A 17,038-nucleotide genomic window follows, 5' to 3' on the forward strand; every position below is an offset into this window, starting at 1 on the left:
AATTCACACATCAGGCTGGTGCCCCTCAATGTGTATCTCATGGGGTCATTAAGGTTGAAAAGACTCTGAACACAACCCATCCCAGCATTCCCACTGACCATACCCCTCACGACAACGTCTGGATGGTTTCTGGTTCCAAAGGTATCTGGTTCACTGTATGTGTTTGGGAAAGCAATGAACCACTTCTTTAATTCACATGATGATGGAAGCAGCAGGAGAGCGGCATGAGGAATTGGGTATTTATTCAGAAGGATTTGAGGTGGAGGAAGGGAGGTGTGAGGGTGGTAGGACAGAGGGACGATGGCTGAGCACTGGGATGACGTGGTCATATCAGCATGAGCGTGTAAGCCCAACCATCACTTACTTAAAATTAGCAATAAAAATTAGATAAAACCCTTTTCTGGGACAGCAGCCCTCAGCACGGTCCAACTCCTGACCTGGTGTACGTCAGCACAGCTCACAGTGCTGCAGGGCTCATGGCAGGCTGCCTGCAGGTGCCACCAGCTCCAGCCTGGCCACCGGTGGTAGCTGTCCTCCTCTGTCCCTGCCATCCCCTGCCAGGAGCACTGCAGGTGGCTCTAGGAGACACAACAGCTCCTTCTCCTGCGCTTCCTGCGGGGCACTGCGGCTGTCAGGGGGATGTTCTGGAGCACGTCGTGCAGTGTGAACATGCTGAAGGAGATCTGCTCATAGGGCGAGCGCTTCCCGTTCTCATACAGACAGGCAAAAGCGATGGCTGGGCCACCAGAGACGGGGAACTGGCTGTGGGGCAGCTCCATATAAGCCAGGTCTGAGTAAGCGCTCGGACCCTCGTAGATGACCCAGGGCTCAGTCCAGCTGTCTGCGTCCCTGGGGAAGGTGCTGAGGTGAACCCCCATGTTGACCCGTGACATGGAGCTGGTGGGGTGTGAGTAGAGCACCCATGTCGGCGCTTGGAAGAAGGGCCCAGAAGTGCCTTTGGGGTCCCTTTGGAGCGATGCATAGCTGTGAGGTCCCGCTGAAGTCCCGCTGCCAGCAGCCATGGCAGGGAGTGCCTGCAGAGCCGAGCGGGGCTGAGAGCCGTACACCAAAGGTGCGGGGAAGCCGATGATGCTGCCATGGCAGCCGTGTGGGGGCTCGACCAGCCGTGGGACCAGCTGCCCCCCATGGAAGACAGCCCCATCATCAGTGCTCAGCGCCTGGACGCGGAAGCCCAGGGGGCTGCGGGCATTGCAGTAGAGGACATTAGAACCGTCCTCCTCATCCACCGAGACCAGCTGGCACTCTCCTGTCTGCAGGTTGGGGATGAACTCCCCAAAACGCCAGCCCTGGCCGTGGTCGTCACTGTAGAAGGCAAAAGAGTGCGGGGTGGTCTTGCAGAGCTGCCCGAAGCACTCCTTGCAGTCGATGTGGTAGCTGTAGGCAGGAACAAGCAGCCGGCCCGAGCGCAGCTGGATCCCATGCCCTGGGCCCAGCGCGAAGGTGGCCCACTCTGGGGACAGGGGGACAAGCATTACCAGTGGTCCCCTCCATCATGAGCCACGTTTCTGCCCCTGGACCCTCACTGGACCCCAACCCTGCAGCACAGGCTGCAGCCTGATGCCTTTGCTCGCCCTCCCACTGCCCTGCAGGGCCACAGTGCTACCTTTGATGGCCCGGCCGATGACCTGCTGGGTCAGGTCGGTGGCCTTGCTCCAGCTCTGGCCCTGATCGGCGCTGGTGACGCAGCAGAGGCGGGTCACGTTCTGCCCGGTGACGATCTGGAAGGCTTCGGGTGTCCTGCCCAGCACCGTGATGAAGAAGAGGAAGAGGGTGCCGGTGAACTCATCATAGAGCGGGCAGGGGTTCATCGAGCGGTGGTGCTGCAGTGCCGCCGTCTCCAGCACCCGCATGTCTTCCCACTGCTCAGAGAGGGAGTGATGAGCCCCCCAGCACCCCTGGGGCCATTCCCCCCCCCCATGGGCCCCCATCCCACCTCCACGTAGCTGCCATAGACGGTGCCGCGGCGCAGCACCAGCAGGTTGGCGTGGGCATCGTCGGCGCTCAGCCGCTCCTCGGCGAAGGCCAGCAGCTTGGCCACACAGGGCAGGTAGAGCAGGGCTGGCACACGGTATGTGACACCGGTGGACTCCTTCTCAAAGAGCACGGTCCGGGCAGGGAAGTGCCGGGAGCCCATGGTTCCTGCAGGGGACAAAAGGGGCAGCCCCCACCAAATGGGGACCGGGGAAAGGGGATGGGGGAGATGCACGCTGCCAGAAGAAGAGAGAAGGCTGCTCTCCATGCTGCTGGTTGAAGAGGTTTCTGCAAACCCAGGCTGGCCAGGGCTGGGATGGGAAATGGAGGGGCCATCCTCTGAGCTGAGGGTTAGGATCCCATCAGCCCCTCCCTCTGCTGCATTCCCACCAAAGGCCCAGGGGTGCTGCCTGCCCTGTGCTCTTAGCTGGGGCACTCACCTGCATTCTGCCCAGCACCCTGCAGGTAAAGCTCAGGCACTCACCCGGTGCTGCGCAGCGCAGCCCTGTCCCCTGCTGCCGGCTGTGTCTCCCCTTGCAGTGTCCCCCACCGATGGGTCACGGGGCCCAGCAAAAAGCCCTGAGTCAGCAGCAGCACAAAGGCACCATTATCAGGCAGCCAGAGCCTGGGCCCCTCCGTGTGTGTCTGGGCTCAGGGCTGGGGGGAGAGGATGCCAAGGGGATGTGCCTCCTGCCTCTATTTCCCTCCTGCCAGCCAGGGAGCGGTGTTGGTGCCTCTGGATCTGCCATAGCCTTGCATTGACATCCCCTCTGCTGCCTGCCCTGCTCCAGCCAACAGAACAGCCCATGGTGGCCCCCTCACCGCCTGGCAGCTCAGTGCCTTGCACACCTGAATGAAGCAGTGTGGAATAAACTGCTCATCAACAAGTTGTGCCACAACTGTCCCAAAACCTTCCCATGCACATCCCTTACTGCTGCCCTGCATGGCAGGGTGGGCACCCTGGTTAAACCTGAAATCCTACACCGTATGTGGAGGCAGGCATGGTAGAAGCTGGCAACAGGCTTTAGAAACCAGTGCCAAGCCCAGCTGTGGTGTGATGGCAATCATTAATGGCAGTGACGCTGCAGCTGTCACTCCGCAGGAGGGTTTGGCACTGCTGTGCTCCCTGCGAATTGGCCACATGCAGAAGTCCCAGGAGTTTCATTCTCTCCATCACAAGTGGATGCCCAAAGCCAGCAGTGCTGTGCCTCCCTGGACCCCTCTCCTATTTGGTGGGGGAGAATTTGGCTGTGGGAGCAACAGAATGTGGCAAAGCCTCTGCTGGTGTTAAAGCACCAATGCTGCCAGCCCGGAACCCTCATTCCTCTCCCATACCCCTGTGCCTTCCAATGCCGTCTTTCCTGAGCACACTCCAGTCCTCATTTCCCTTCATCCCTTCTCTTATGCGTTCCTAAAAGCAGGAAACCATGATTTGCTCTAGTGAGATTTAACCAGCCTGGAAACAACAACCTCTATTAAGAAAGGTCAAATGCAAACAAGATGATTAAGCTGACGATTAATGTTTAAGTGGAAAGAAAGCCCAGCCCAGCCTGAGAGCCTACCAGTGCCCAGCAGCACCCGGCTGTCCCCTACAGTGTGTACAGTCCCCTGCTGTGACAGCAGCATCATGGACTTGCTCATTACCCAGCTGTGTCCTTGCCTGGAGGCCTTTTGGGAGCTGCTACAGCCTCAGCAAATCTGGAAGGTCCAAGTATGTGGTGGCTGCAGTCTCAGTGCCCAGAAGGGGCTGTGCCCTTTGGAAGGTCTGGCATCCATACAATGAAAGAGGCAGTAAATATAAAGAAATAAAATATGACTTTCTTTTTTTTCACAGAATGAACGAGACTGTGTAGAGGTAGCCCTCAAATGACCCCCTGTCTCCCCATCCTGTGCAAGAGTCTCATTGCCACACTTGGCTGATGCGAAGGGCTGCAGCATTGGGATGCTTGAGCTGCAGTGCAGAGCACTACGTCTTCTGGGAACTGCTCCACAGCTTAGGGAAGTTTATGGGCTTCCTCTTCTTGTGCGGGTACTGGAGGGAGTAGAGGTAGGACGTGTACTGCAGCTCTGGCATAACCATTTTCTGGCATTTTTTCAGAGTCTCATTGTCTAAGTCTGGCCTGAGGTTATAACCGAGGATATTTGCTGACCCTGACTGGAAAGGCAAGAGAGCCTTGTCCTTGATGTGAGCCTTCACCACAGCCTCCTGGTCCAAGAGGCAGGTCTCCATCAGTTCCTTCTGTCTCATTCGCAGCCCATTTACCTCCTTCTCCAGCTCCTCAAGCCCTATGGTCTCCTCAATCCTCCTCCAGAAGCTCTGGTTGAAGTGCAGGTAGAGCTTCCAGTCCAGCGAGCACCACTTTTTTACCCTCTCCTTGCTTTCTGCAGTCAGGGCCTGGACAGTCTCATTGCTTCTGGAATTGAGCTTGAAGTAAATCACATCATCTAAATCCCAGCACAAAGTGTGTTTCAGGAGGATCATGGACTCATCAAAGTAGTCTGCTATCAAAATCAGGTGGAAGTTCTGTTCGGTCTCATCCAAGACAGACTGGACATAGTTGTCATTGTCCTCTGCGTTGTTATCATAGCCGAAATCAAACCACATGTTATTCTTGGAGTAGATGTTTCTCTTGTAATCCTCCTTATGATAATACTTCAGGGGTGATGCCAGGTACTCATTCACATCTTTGGACTTACTGAAGGCAGGAGCTACGTTCTTGTAGTAGACATAGGAAGATTCCAGCAGAGCAATGGGGTTCCTCAGGATGGAGAAGTAGAAGGTGTTCTCTGCCATCACCTTGTGCACCTGTGAGCAAGGGGGAAGAAGAAGGGCTGTTAGGCCAGGTTAGATCCTCATGTGCCCACGTTTTGAGCATGACCACCACTCAGCTTGGTGTCACCAGCAAACTTGCTGAGGGTGCCCTCGATCCCACCTATGTCACTGATAAAGATGTGGAAGAGCACAGCTCCCAGTACTGACCCCCGAGGGACACCACTCATTGCTGGCCTCCATCTGGACATAGAACCATTGACAACAACGCCCTGGCTACAACCATCCGATCAATTCCTTATCCACCAGATAGTGCAGCTTTCAGATCCATATTTATCTAATTTAGAGTTAAGGATGTGATGACAGACCATGCCAAAGGCCTTGCACAAACCCAGGTAGGCGACATCAGTCCCCCTTCAGTTTCTCCACGTGTGCCGGGGCTCTTACCTCAGTGGGGTTGAAGCGCAGGTGGTTGCACATGATGTTGTAGTTTTGCCCTTGGGTTTGAAAATCCTCCACAAAATTGGCAACGAATCTCTCTGGGTAACCCAGGTGGAATTGCTGGTCAGCAGGGAGGGCAGCAGTGAGTTTGTACCTCTCGGTGAAGCGGAACAGGATGTTGAGGATGGTGCTGCTGGCTGTCTTGTGTGTCTTGAGGAACATGATGTTGGTCTTGGCTTGGCAGGGCGTGGGGGATGGCAGCAGCTCTGTAGAGCTCCTCTGGAATCTGCAGGGAGGCAACACATGGGGAAAACAGCCCTTCAAGGGCCATACCCCATCTCTTAGACCTGGCAGCATCAGCTTAAATCAAGGGAGCTAATTGAAGCGCCACAGATTAGCTCCTCGCTGCCCCGTGTGTGTCAAGTCAAGCAGCTGGCTGCTCCTGCTCTGATAAGACTTACAGGTGGTTCCTGCTACTTGCATGGAAGAATCCCAACAGGAAGGCAAGTCCCAGGAACAGGTTGACAAAGAGGAGGTTTTTGATAGACCTGGAAAGAGAACAGAATTTCAATGAATGCTATCTTGAAGACCAACTCACCCCAAATGAGAACCACCAGATTGCATGCTGCCCTCATGACTTCTGTCACTGGGGCCACAATTTCCACCTGGTAAGCACCATCCGTGCCTGCAGCTCTGGGATTTGAGGCAGGACAGAGAAATTGCTATTTTACCCACATTTTGGCCCACGCAAACTGTTCCTTCTTTTCTTTTGTTCTGTTTTATCTTCTGATGCCCTAGAGTTTGTCTGCTCAGTTTATTCTCCCCGAGTGTCTCTCAGCAGCCACCAAGACATAGAAAATGAGCGTTCTGTAGGAGCTATGGGCGTTTCCTTGATGGGAAGTCTGAGTGTGCCATGCCATGACAACACTCCAGAAGATGGTGGTCAAAAGGGAAAACTGCAATAGATTTGTTTTTGTCAAGGCAGCAGGGACTTATTGGCATAGGAGGCTGATGAATAACATGGCCTCTAACAGACTAGTTATTCTCCAAACAGATGACTCTTCCTCCCAGCCTAGGCTCTCATGTTCGGCTTCACCCACACCTCCTGTGTGCTGTCATCAGATTTTCTCCCCTTGGCCAGGCTTTAAATTGCCTGAGCTCAGAGCTGGAGCCATGGATTGGTCACTTCATCTGCCGGCGCTTTGCCTGGAGAACAGAGTTGAGCCTTTCCCAGCACTAATTAGGCAACACCCATGTTGTCATCGGTTCATTCTAACCAGGACTTGGATAGGCTCTCTGGGAGGTTTGATGTCCACCAAACTTGATCTGACTCCTCTGATCTTAGACCCTTCCTTAACGTGGTACCACGCTTTCAGCCACAGTCTCCAAAATGCGATGGGTTTGGCTTTGGGCTTTGGGTTTTGAGAAGACACAGTCCTGTTTACCATCATGGTCATGGTTTCCCCCTGCCCAGCCAGCAGGAAGCCAGCACTCCCCTGCCTCATTTGGGTAGTTAAAAGGCAATCCCAACTACTTGTGTTTTCCTAGGAGTGCTCTCTGTCCTGGGAAAGAGCGCTGGTGGAATCCCAATGCCAAACACTGGGATGAAATGTTGAAAGACAGAAAGAAAGATGGACACCGGAGGGGCAGAAATGAGGCAAGTTTCTCCAAAGCTTTTCCAATCACTTCCCCCACGTGTTGTGCCTGAAACCCTCTGTCTCTGTCAGTGTAACCTGGTGTAATTCAGCTCCAGGTACAACCTGAGAGGTCTGAATGTAGAACCAAAGAAGCAGGACTGTGAGGAAGGAGCAAAGTTGGCCAAGCCCTGCGTCCTTGCCAGGCCCTGTACATTTCCATAGTCTCCTGATGGCTCTAATGAGCAGGAAGGACATAGGTAGATGTGATAACAGAATACTGGAGAAGGCAAAGTGAAAACTGGGAGCTGCACATCAAAATACAACAATCAAACTGGGTGTCTAATGACATGCCATAAAACAAATGGAAGCACAAGATTGCACACAAATGGTTTGTTGGGACAATTGAGTCAGTGTTTGCCTACAGCATCCCGAGTGCAAGTCATGTGCAAGATCACCAACCCTAGGCAACAAGAAGGAAAGCTGAACTGCCTCTTTACAACCAGTGTCCCCAAGCAGAACTGAGAGGGTAATTGTCCCCTGGTGGCACTGACCCCCACTTCACTGCCTGGTGCACGGTGCATTCAGGGCACCCCTGTTACCACCACTGCTTGACTGAAGACACACGGAGCCAAAGTGCAGTACCTGGATGTGCACTGCACGCCTTAAGGTGGGACACCCTTCGGTTTATCTGGATTAAGCTGAAAATAACACACCCCTATAAGGAGCCGCGCCAACACGACGAGGTTCTTTCAAATTAAGAGGCTTGGGATCCAAGAAGACACACACACGGCAAAATTAATCTCTACCTGGAGCAGCCTGTAACTAACTATAGGTTATTAACCACTTATGTGGATTATCTGAGCCGTCTGAACCAGACCTCCCCGCAAACCACTAATGCTAATTCAGTGCCCGCAGCCTTCTCCTCCCTCTCCCCTTACCTTGAAGCACGCCCATGGGTTTTCATGCTGCCACGAGCTGGAAAGGATCTCTTCTGCAAATCAGCTCCCAAACTCCTTTTGTTAATGCCCTCCCGCAGCTCTGAGTGTGCCTCTAATTCTAGCATCCTATCACTGCTATAAATGGCTGGGACAGGTGAGGACAAAGGGAGTGGCTCAGCGGTGGGCGGAAGTTAATCAATTAGCCATGAACCGTTCTGGTATGGCATTGCATTTGCACACATATGGAGCTCTTTGCAGGGCTGCCGTAGGAGATGGGGTGTGTGGGGAGGAAAGGACCGAGGGGATCCTTAGCAGGGACTCCCTTACCTGGAGAAGGGTGTAAAACAGGAATGGTGTGCAGGAAATTCCCCTTCGTTTCAGGTTGCATCACTGGCACCAAGTCAGAAATCTCAGTGACAGCCCAGTTATTGTAACTGGGGATTAAGAGCACAGACCCTTTGCTGTATCTGAGCCTCGGCAGGAAAACCTTTTGTAGCTACACTGGTTGCGTTATATTGGATGACCCAACTATTAAGTGACTACTGGAGATACTAACGGCGACTGCAACACACACTGCATGTGAATTTGAGAGTCCACCAAGGCGGCCTTGGGAGAGCAGGGGCTGCCCTGCTCCCATCTCCCCACGCCTGGGAGCCCTGCAGGGCTGGGAGCTGGGCTGCCTCCTCCTCTTCTGCACATGGCACGGGCAGCTCCGCAGTAACTCAGGCAGGAACGGAGCCTGCGGTGCCTCGCACAGCTGCAATTAATCTATATTTGCTGCATTCCTGCTGCCTGTCCTGGCATCTGCTCCTTGCACGGAGGGTATCCGTAGGAGGGCAAGGCAGGGAGGGAAGAAGGGGGAGCAGGAGCTGGGCAGGGCCCATTGTGCGTCATTGCCCGACCCTATTCCCCAACTGCCTCCATACACACACACGCTGCTTTGATCTCCAGGGCCCAGACACAGTAGGGGAACTGCTGCTCATGGGATGTAGATGGCATCAGGTGTAATTTGGACAATAAAATGGTGACGCACAACCCCCAGTCCGGAATAGGGCAGTAAGCCATTGGTCTGGGGCTTTTATGGCCAAACCGCTCCTGTGCAACTCATGGCGTGGTCCCTCTCCACCTGTGGTTCACCTTTCCCACCACCACACCAGCAGGTGCTCAGGTGCCAAGCAGCCTCAAGCCTGTGCTTATCAAAATTCAGAGATCACTGAGGCGTAGGGTTTCCTTCCTTGAGCCAACGAGCTGCTCTGCAAAGGGTTATTCTCGGCATGGAACGAGCTGCTGGCAGCAGGGCACTAATTCATTGCCTTCTTCCTCCTGTTAACATTCAGCACATCAGTGTCCCCTGCAGAAGCTGGCAGAGCCCACCAACCACAGGAAACCATTTTGTCCCACTTTTACAACTGGGTTCACTGCTCTCTCCCGGGCTGTTGGACAAGAGCCGTCTCACCCGTTCTGCTTCAGTTATGCAGAAAATATGTTGCCAAGGGGAAATACTGGGCTTAGCTGGGGCTGGGCTGCTTTAAGAGCAGAAGCACTGAAGGGCAGCCAGGCAGCACAGCGTTGGATGGGGCAGGACCCTGCAGGAGCTGCTCCGTCCTCTGAGCTGGGATAGGAAAGGGCCGTGCACTTCTGCACTGCATTGGAGACCCCTGCAGCACTGACCGTGCGCTGGCACTCCTCATCCTGCCATTCCTCGTCCTTCTGCTGTTTCACTCTGCCATAGGAAAGACGGGAAGTTCCAGGTCCCAGAACGACCCATTCATGCACAAAGACTGCAATTTAACTTCTTATGGGCAGCGGCTTGTGGAAAAAAACCACAGGAAGACCGGAGCAGGAAAAAGGCAGAGAATATTAACACCCTGATCCAGAAAGAACAGGTTCTATCAGCTTAGCTTGGCAGAAGGCAAGTCCTGTACGTTTCTTTTTTCCTGCCACCATGGACTTCCCCTATTTTTGCATCATCCGGTGCACAAAGAGCAGGGGCTGGGTGCATTTCACCTCCCTACATGTTCACTCTGCTTAACCATCCACGTGGACACACAGAGGGCATATAAAAACCCATGACCCCAGTTAAAACCAACCTATCTACACGAGAACAAGAGCTTGGCTTTTCTATTTTTAAATAAGCCTTTTCCATTGCTGTATTTTTTGGTAATCAGGAACAAAACTCACCTCTGTTACAGTTCTAAAACTACACCAGAAGCTTCAGAATTGTGAAGAACGGTTTATTTTTAGCAGAACACTCCTTAGAGAGAGCATTAACTCCATTGTAGATATTACAATAGTTGAGGGAGTACACAGAGGTTGGGAAGACCTGTCCAGGAGGTGAGCCCTCAAGGAACAGAAATCGGGTGCAAGAAGGGCCTGTGTGTGCCTGCTTGTTAGTCCTGCTCTGCTGTGGTCCCAGAACAACACTGATAAAACCCTCCTCAGAGCTCTGTGGAGTCAGATTTGTGATGCTTGTGATGCACGTATGTCACAGCCACATACATGAAATGGTAACAAAAAACACTGTGGTGCCCATACAGCTGTAGGATAAGGGTGCACAGAGCAGGATCTGACACCCTAAGGCACAGAAAGGCCTGACTCGTGATGTTTAGCACCACGTATCTGATGGCCTCATGCTGTAATAAAGCCTCAAACATTGCCAACTAGCAAGGGCAGGGCTGCTACCAGCTGGATCCAACACCAGCTCACACACCAGACCTTGATACCACCACACCAACCTCACCCAAACACCTGACTGAGCAAATGTTAAGTCACTCTAGTTTTATAGGCAAGGACTCTCATCATCCTGCAGGTAATTTCAGATAAAGGCAATAATCCCCAATTGTTCCCTTGCTTCTGAAACTTTGCTGCTTTCTTCCTCCCCTCACCATTCGACTGCAACAGTTGGTACAGAGAGGAAAGAAAAACAGCCATCACCAGAGCTTGAGAGAGTTGAGGAATCTTCAAGCTTTCCACTACCTGGACTAAGGTGGAAACCAACTCTAGACATCACACTCATAATAGAGCAAGTGGGTAAGATTTAAATATACATACATATACAGATATATATATGGTATGCTTGGTGTCAGTGATCAGATTAAACAGAAAACCCGTACTGCCAAAATCAGCAATGTGCTCTTCAGAAAGAGCAGAAAGTCTGGAAAAGAGGAAGCACATTCCTTCACTTCTTCCATCACACTCAGGAAGCGAGCCAAGGGATATTCCATGTGCTTCTACTTCAACCACAAACTGATGGAGCATGTGGGTACTGAGCAGAGATGCTGTCCTCATGTGATGGCATCTATCAGGGGCTGTAGGGCAATGTCTTGTATGGATTGAGTATTCCCTTGGGGTCCAACATGGCTTTGAAATGCTGCATTAGGAAGACTGCCTCGTTGGGTTTGCTGTACTGAATGAACTGCTTTTTCTTGAAGCCCAGCCCGTGCTCTGCGCTGATGCTGCCATTGTACCTTGCAGTCCACTCATACACAAATGGTTCGATGGCATCCAGAAGGGAATGGCTGTAGGACTCTGCCGTGATGTTCAAGTGCAAGTTTCCATCTCCTGGAAGAAAACATTACAGAGTCTGTAAGAAAAACTCAGTAGCCCTGCAGTGGAGCATCATTACTGTCATCATCCAAGCAGTCCAACATCATCCAGTACAACCAAGTACTCAAACAACAGTGCCCTTGTTACTTTCCAAACCTTCCCTTCAGACAGGGGAAGTGAACTGTCCTTCCACAAACATCAGACCTCTCCACACACAAAAACTCAAACAGGATCTTTGTTTTTCCATGCTCTGGGGAAGTGTTCCAAGTAAAGCAATTCTCAGACTCCCACTTCTGTAACTTTCAAACAACGGTGCTGCACTAATTATTCTTCCTGTGCTAAGATGGCACGGCAAAGACTTCCCCAACAGTATTTAATAATGATGACTAGATCTCAATACAGCCCTTCGTTACTGTACCTATTATATTTGTTCAGTATTCAAAGGGCACTTTGGCACTGTATCAACAGAAACAAAGAAAGAAAAGCATTTATTTTCTCCTCTTGCTGCTTTGCGTGGGATGATACCGCACTGAGCACACAGTTACAGGGTATTCAGAAGACAAAACACACAAAGATAAAGAAAGAAAAATGCTCATCCTCCCTCTGGAACCTCTTCTGTTATCTCTGCAAATCCTTATGGTACACAGCTTAATCCTCAATGCCACCATCCTCCAATGGCGGCTGTTATAAGCAAAACTCGTCTTCCCATGTCTTTCAAATCATCTGAAATCAAGCATGCTGAGGAGTGTCCTGGCGTTTGCTGTTGTTTCTGGCTTGGTTTGGTGTTGGTGGCTTATTCCAAGCAGGGTGTGGTGGTAGAGAACCCACAGAACAGCTCTGCTAAGTGACTTATCCGTCTCTAGCATATATAAAATGAAGTTAATTTCACAGCACTCTGATAAATCTCGTGGCCTTTCTGTGAACTGTTTTTATCACTCTCATTTGGAGAGTTAATGGCTCAAACATAATTGATTTCCGATATCACTAACCACTTTGGACAGGAAACGGTCTACCAAGTGTGTCTGAGCACATAAATCACACTGATGGTCCAATGAAATACCTTTGGTGTTTAAACAGAAAGTACAGAGCAAAAAGACGCAAACAACCACTTCAAAACTGCAGAGTGGTTAGTGGTTATGCTGCCATTGATATACAGAATAGTCTGAAAGCAGTGAAGGAGCTTATGCATCCTTCTCTTCTAATAGCTCTCAGCTATTTAGCTTCTCAGTAGTTAAAAAAACCCAACCTTTAGTAGGGAATTGCATAGCAAAACTTGGAGCAAAAGAAGAAATCACCTCCTTTTCCTGCACCTGCACTTACCCATGTGGCCATAGCCCACCACGTTTTTGGCTCTCTGGCCCAGACGAGCTCGCATGTCAGTCACGAGGTCATAGAGCTTTCCCACAGGGAGAGAGATGTCATACTTGTAAACACAGCCATCGTGAGTGAGCGCCTCCGTGATCCTCTCCCGCAGGCTCCACAGTGTCTGTGGGACAAAGATCAAAGGAATCCCAATCAACCCTGTTCCTCATGTTCAATACTTCGTGACATGGGCAGAAGAAAACCCTGACTCTGCACATCACATCTGATATCCCTCGGTATCCTCTGCCTTATTGGAGACAGCACTGTAAAGTGACATAACAGTGGTACCCCAGATGGAAGAACAAGTGTCACAGCCATGGGCAACCCCTGCACAGACGTTCTGGTTTCCCAAGCAGTGGGGATGTGGCTCCTCTACTGAACTGCCAGTGCCCACTTCGCTCCCTGAGACTGCAGAGGTTGGCTCTACCACATCCCCCTTTTGCTTTGCAGGACTTCACTCATTCCTGGCCTCACTGACAATCCAGCTTTTGCTTTTAATAGTGTTCACGGAGATGTAGGTCCTACCACAGGAACAAAAATCACCTTTGTTACAGTTCTAAAATGAGAGGCACAGTTCATTATCCTCAGCCTTCTAAAGAAGAAAACATTGCTGAAAACCCAAATAATAAGCTAATAGGTCACTCAGGTGTATTAACTCCAAACACCAAACAGGATGAACTCTTCTTCATGAAGGAAAAAGCCTTTTCAAGCAGATTTGTGCAAGAGGAAATGCTGACTTGCCTTTATTTTCTTATCATCCACTGCCACGGTTCCATCAGTGACCAAACCAGCAGTCATGGCCTGTTCCAGGAAGCTGTTCAATTTTTCTTCATCGTGGGTCGAGTTGGAGCCCGAAGTTTCAATTAAAACATAAAAAGGGCTGCCTGGATGTGAGGGAGAACAAAATAAGCGGATGCTCTGTGCTATAAGCATGGGATTTTACTGCAGATTTGGGAGCTTTCCCCCAAACTTGGCACGTTTTATCAAGTATCCTCACGTTATCAGCTCTGGTACCTCTCACTGGGTTGGACAGCCCAAGATGTTTCTCGACCAGTTCCATGCACTTCTCATCCATGAACTCATAGGCAGACAGGATCTCTCCCAGCATGGCTCTGCAGGTTGTAAACGTTTCCTGAACCCGAGAGAAATCCTGACATCCTTCAGACAGATAAAAAGAAGGATCAGAAACAAAAAGCAACTCTTCAAGAGCTTTTATAAACATTTTACAAAGCCTAAATAGTGCTTGAAGTGATGGTTCCTGTCTCTAGGAAACAAGAGCCTGGTGTGGGCTGGTTTGAGCTGGGGAGAGGGTTGAATCAGGAGAGAGCAATTGGTCTTTACTGTGACAAGGACCTCTTGCACATTCTAAGACAGTTCACAGCAATGAGTTTGCTGCACACTTAGTTCTCAACACAGGCAAGAAAGCAACCCAAGGTGAATGGAAAGGCTCTTGTGAAAGTTTAGGCAATTCCTTGGGTTTGCTGCATGTATTTCACAGGTTTCTTTACTCACACCCTCCCAGGAGTTCAGCTGCCTGCTTCCAAGGACGCATGTAATAGAAGCAGGCTGCCTGAGAGGCCTCATCTGGCTTCACAGTCTCAGTGAAGGCTGCCTCCAAACAGCTCCACTAAACAGCTTCAACAGGGACTTCCCTTTCATGACTATCCCCTTCCAGCCTGTGAATTCACGTGCGATGCTTATTAATAGTAGTTCCTACCTAGGAACGCCAGACTCACAGCTTTAGGTTTCTGAGGGCAGAGTATGGAGACAGCTGTGATGACTCCCAAAGTCCCCTCCGATCCGATGAAAAGCTGCTTCAAATCGTAGCCAGTGTTATCCTTGCGCAGCGATGCCAAGCAGTCCAGAACCGTGCCATCTGCCAGCACCTGAGAGAACACGGAGTATCAGTATCAATAACAGATGCTATATGCATGAAGGCACTTTCTCAAAAGAGCCACAGAAGGAACAATTAAGACTGAAAAGGAACTTTTGCCTTCTGAACAGACAGCCAAGAGTAGAACAGCAGGAAACAGATAAGAGGTAAAGGTTCAGACATAGAAGGAACTACCAGGTACTCGCCTTACCACTTCCAGCCCTAACACAGTCCCTCGCAGAGAGCCGTATCTCAGGAGCCTCAGGCCTCCAGCATTTGTGGCCACGTTACCACCGATGTGACAGCTCCCTTTGGCTCCCAAGTCAAGTGGCATGATAAAGCCCCGCTCCTCCAAGAACTCATTGAGCTTCTCTAAGATGCAGCCAGCTTGGCACACCAGGATTCCTGAAACACAAACATCCTGCTACAGGCTGATGCCCCAGAAGAAGGCGCCTCCTGAAGGGGAGGGAAGAGTGCAAGCAGGCGGAACCACCTCTACCTCCAAACCATTCTGGAGTTCAATTAAAGCTGTAAGAACCCTGTGCTTGCTACAGGGCATTGTTCTACCCCTCCTAAACCCAAGGGGGCTTTACTATTGACTGAACATCTGGTCATCCATAGCTCTGGGCATGTAAAATATGGTGATGTTAAGTCAACCTCTGGCATTCATTTCCCTTCTCATTGTGTTGTACAAACCGAGGTACTCAAACAGCCTGTTTCCTAGCTTTCCAAACCCAAACAACACGTATGCTTTCCCCATCCTTCCCTTCCCTGTTCATGTGGTTATCACACACCTCCTCCACCACTGTTGTTCTCCACCTGCTGGGTTTCTCATTTGGGTAACAGGACATACACGATTCCCTTATCTCTTTATTCTTCTTTTCTGCTACTGGATGTTTTATTACATCTTATCACCTAAGGGTGGCATCAGCAGCAGGAACTGGGAGGACACAAATCTCTCATGCCCCTTACGATGCTGCTGGGCCAACCCTTGCAGATCAAGCTATCGGCTCCCAGCAAACAGCTACGTTAGACCCAGGAGTCGCTTCTGCGCACCATGTGTCTATGATACTTACCAGACACCGGGTCAAAGCTGATGATCTGGTTCATCAGAGCAGTGGAGAGAATGATCTCATCAAAGACAGGAACGCTGCCCCCAACAAGGCCTGTGTTACCCCCTTGTGGGTTCACTGCCAGGTTCCTCTCATGGCAGTACCTGGAAGGAAACAGGTTTCTCAAGCCTTAGGTCTCTTAAAGCCATAATCCAGCCTATCAGAAGAGTTTTGCTTCCAGATCAATGCGCACTGTCCTGAGGATGCTCAATGTGCCTTACAAAACAATCTTCTTCCCTTTGCAGATGGGCCCTCCCTGGATCCCTCAGCAGAACTGCTGCCCCTTTGCCTTTGCATGGACATCTGGCCAAGCCCCAGGAACTTTGTTTTGCAGAACAAATGCAAATTCAGCCTTTGGACCTTCCTGATGCTGCCAAGGGCCAGGGGAGCACTGGGCCTGTGAGACATGAGACACAATCAAATCTCTTTCTGCCTTGGAAAGCTCCAGCTCTCAGTGAAAACCTTCTGACGATGAACATGTACATTCGTTCCTAAGAAAGCTGTGCAGCCACTTTGCTTGTTACAGTCTCCTTGCAAACAGCCACTGAACCCACTGGCTGGCCTGATCTACACTCAGAGCACATTAGGAACTCAGGTGGTACACCAGATCTCCTGAAAACACACCAAACCCATGGAACTAAGAGCTTCAAAGGCATTTTTGGGGTCTTCTTACTCCAGCAGAAAAGAAACAGGCTGGTTTTGTCCCATCTCACCCCACAGCCCTGTAAGAAAGGCAAGAATTACCTGAGGACTTGAGACACTTCTGCTGCTGTCTTTGGCTTCAACAGCAGCTCGCTGCAGCCTGCAATGAAAGCAAGGGACTCTCAATGCAAGCCGAGGGCTGGACAGAGAGCAGAAGGAAAGTGGTGAGGGGTGATGTCTGAAACAGCAATGGGATGAAACAGCGTGCAGGGGTCGGACATGGGGATTTTAGGGGTCTTTTCCAACCGTAGCCATGCTCTAAGCAGCCGCACTCACCTCGGACTGATTTCAGCCAGTCCACATTACTTTGTTTCAGCTCCTCGGGGTCCGTGCTCGCCCTGCCCGGCATCAGCCCCTGAAAGAAGCCCACATCCTGGCGGCTGAGCCGGCCGAACGGCAGCCGCCGCAGCCCGTAGCGCTCGCAGGTGAGCGGGACCTGCCGGCAGCGGGGCCGGGCGGTGTGTAGAGCTCTGTCGGGGCGCAGCCGGGACCCCACGGCAGCACGGCACCGCTCGGGGGCAGCGCTCGGGGGTCGCCACGTCCCATAGGAGCCCAGCAGCCGCTTCAGGCGGGACCAGCTGAGCACAGCGGGGCCTGCGGGGATCCCCATGGCTGGGACGGAGCGGCGAGAAACTAAGACGGAGAACGACACAGCGCCCCCTGCG

General features: G+C 51.4%; 3 protein-coding genes across 5 annotated transcripts; all 3 read right to left on the reverse strand.

The window, feature by feature from the left end:
- Positions 1–158: 158 nt before the first annotated feature.
- NEU4 (neuraminidase 4) lies at positions 159–3,325 on the reverse strand. 3 transcript variants are annotated; one of them, XM_032446553.1, is made up of 4 exons: positions 2,477–3,325; positions 1,955–2,160; positions 1,625–1,880; positions 159–1,471 (listed from the first exon to the last, which is right to left on the reverse strand). In XM_032446553.1, exons 2-4 carry the CDS (start codon positions 2,153–2,155, stop codon positions 579–581), a joined length of 1,350 nt encoding a protein of 449 aa, XP_032302444.1. In that variant the 5' UTR covers positions 2,156–2,160; positions 2,477–3,325; the 3' UTR covers positions 159–578. The 3 variants fall into 3 exon arrangements, with proteins under 3 accessions (XP_032302444.1, XP_032302442.1, XP_032302443.1); XM_032446551.1 differs by having other exon boundaries at positions 1,955–2,303; XM_032446552.1 differs by having other exon boundaries at positions 2,433–3,325.
- A 463-nt stretch (positions 3,326–3,788) lies between these two features.
- On the reverse strand, positions 3,789–7,921 carry GAL3ST2 (galactose-3-O-sulfotransferase 2). Its single transcript, XM_015871114.1, has 4 exons — positions 7,779–7,921; positions 5,665–5,751; positions 5,210–5,489; positions 3,789–4,798 (listed from the first exon to the last, which is right to left on the reverse strand). The coding sequence occupies exons 1-4, from the start codon at positions 7,901–7,903 to the stop codon at positions 3,959–3,961; spliced, it is 1,332 nt and encodes a 443-aa protein (XP_015726600.1). The 5' UTR covers positions 7,904–7,921; the 3' UTR covers positions 3,789–3,958.
- A 2,070-nt stretch (positions 7,922–9,991) lies between these two features.
- On the reverse strand, positions 9,992–17,004 carry D2HGDH (D-2-hydroxyglutarate dehydrogenase). The gene is made up of 9 exons (XM_015871225.2): positions 16,650–17,004; positions 16,416–16,473; positions 15,636–15,775; positions 14,771–14,964; positions 14,404–14,572; positions 13,701–13,844; positions 13,428–13,570; positions 12,645–12,810; positions 9,992–11,339 (listed from the first exon to the last, which is right to left on the reverse strand). The coding sequence occupies exons 1-9, from the start codon at positions 16,981–16,983 to the stop codon at positions 11,080–11,082; spliced, it is 1,608 nt and encodes a 535-aa protein (XP_015726711.1). The 5' UTR covers positions 16,984–17,004; the 3' UTR covers positions 9,992–11,079.
- Between the last annotated feature and the right edge of the window lie 34 nt (positions 17,005–17,038).

Source organism: Coturnix japonica, chromosome 9 (assembly GCF_001577835.2).
Source record: "Coturnix japonica isolate 7356 chromosome 9, Coturnix japonica 2.1, whole genome shotgun sequence".
NCBI classification, from domain to species: domain Eukaryota; kingdom Metazoa; phylum Chordata; class Aves; order Galliformes; family Phasianidae; genus Coturnix; species Coturnix japonica.

Coding starts and splice junctions, on each gene's coding strand:
- NEU4 (XM_032446551.1), bottom strand. CDS start 2,260: ATGGAGAGCAGCCTTCTCTCTTCTTCTGGCAGCGTGCATCTCCCCCAT. Junction 1,881..1,954: donor TCTATGGCAGCTACGTGGAG/GTGGGATGGGGG, acceptor CTCTCTGAGCAG/TGGGAAGACATGCGGGTGCT. Junction 1,472..1,624: donor CATCGGCCGGGCCATCAAAG/GTAGCACTGTGG, acceptor CCCTGTCCCCAG/AGTGGGCCACCTTCGCGCTG.
- GAL3ST2 (XM_015871114.1), bottom strand. CDS start 7,903: ATGCTAGAATTAGAGGCACACTCAGAGCTGCGGGAGGGCATTAACAAA. Junction 5,752..7,778: donor ACCCATGGGCGTGCTTCAAG/GTAAGGGGAGAG, acceptor TTCTCTTTCCAG/GTCTATCAAAAACCTCCTCT. Junction 4,799..5,209: donor TGCGCTTCAACCCCACTGAG/GTAAGAGCCCCG, acceptor CCTTGCTCACAG/GTGCACAAGGTGATGGCAGA.
- D2HGDH (XM_015871225.2), bottom strand. CDS start 16,983: ATGGGGATCCCCGCAGGCCCCGCTGTGCTCAGCTGGTCCCGCCTGAAG. Junction 16,474..16,649: donor CTGGCTGAAATCAGTCCGAG/GTGAGTGCGGCT, acceptor CTTTCATTGCAG/GCTGCAGCGAGCTGCTGTTG. Junction 13,845..14,403: donor TGTGAGTCTGGCGTTCCTAG/GTAGGAACTACT, acceptor ATCTGTCTGAAG/GATGTCAGGATTTCTCTCGG.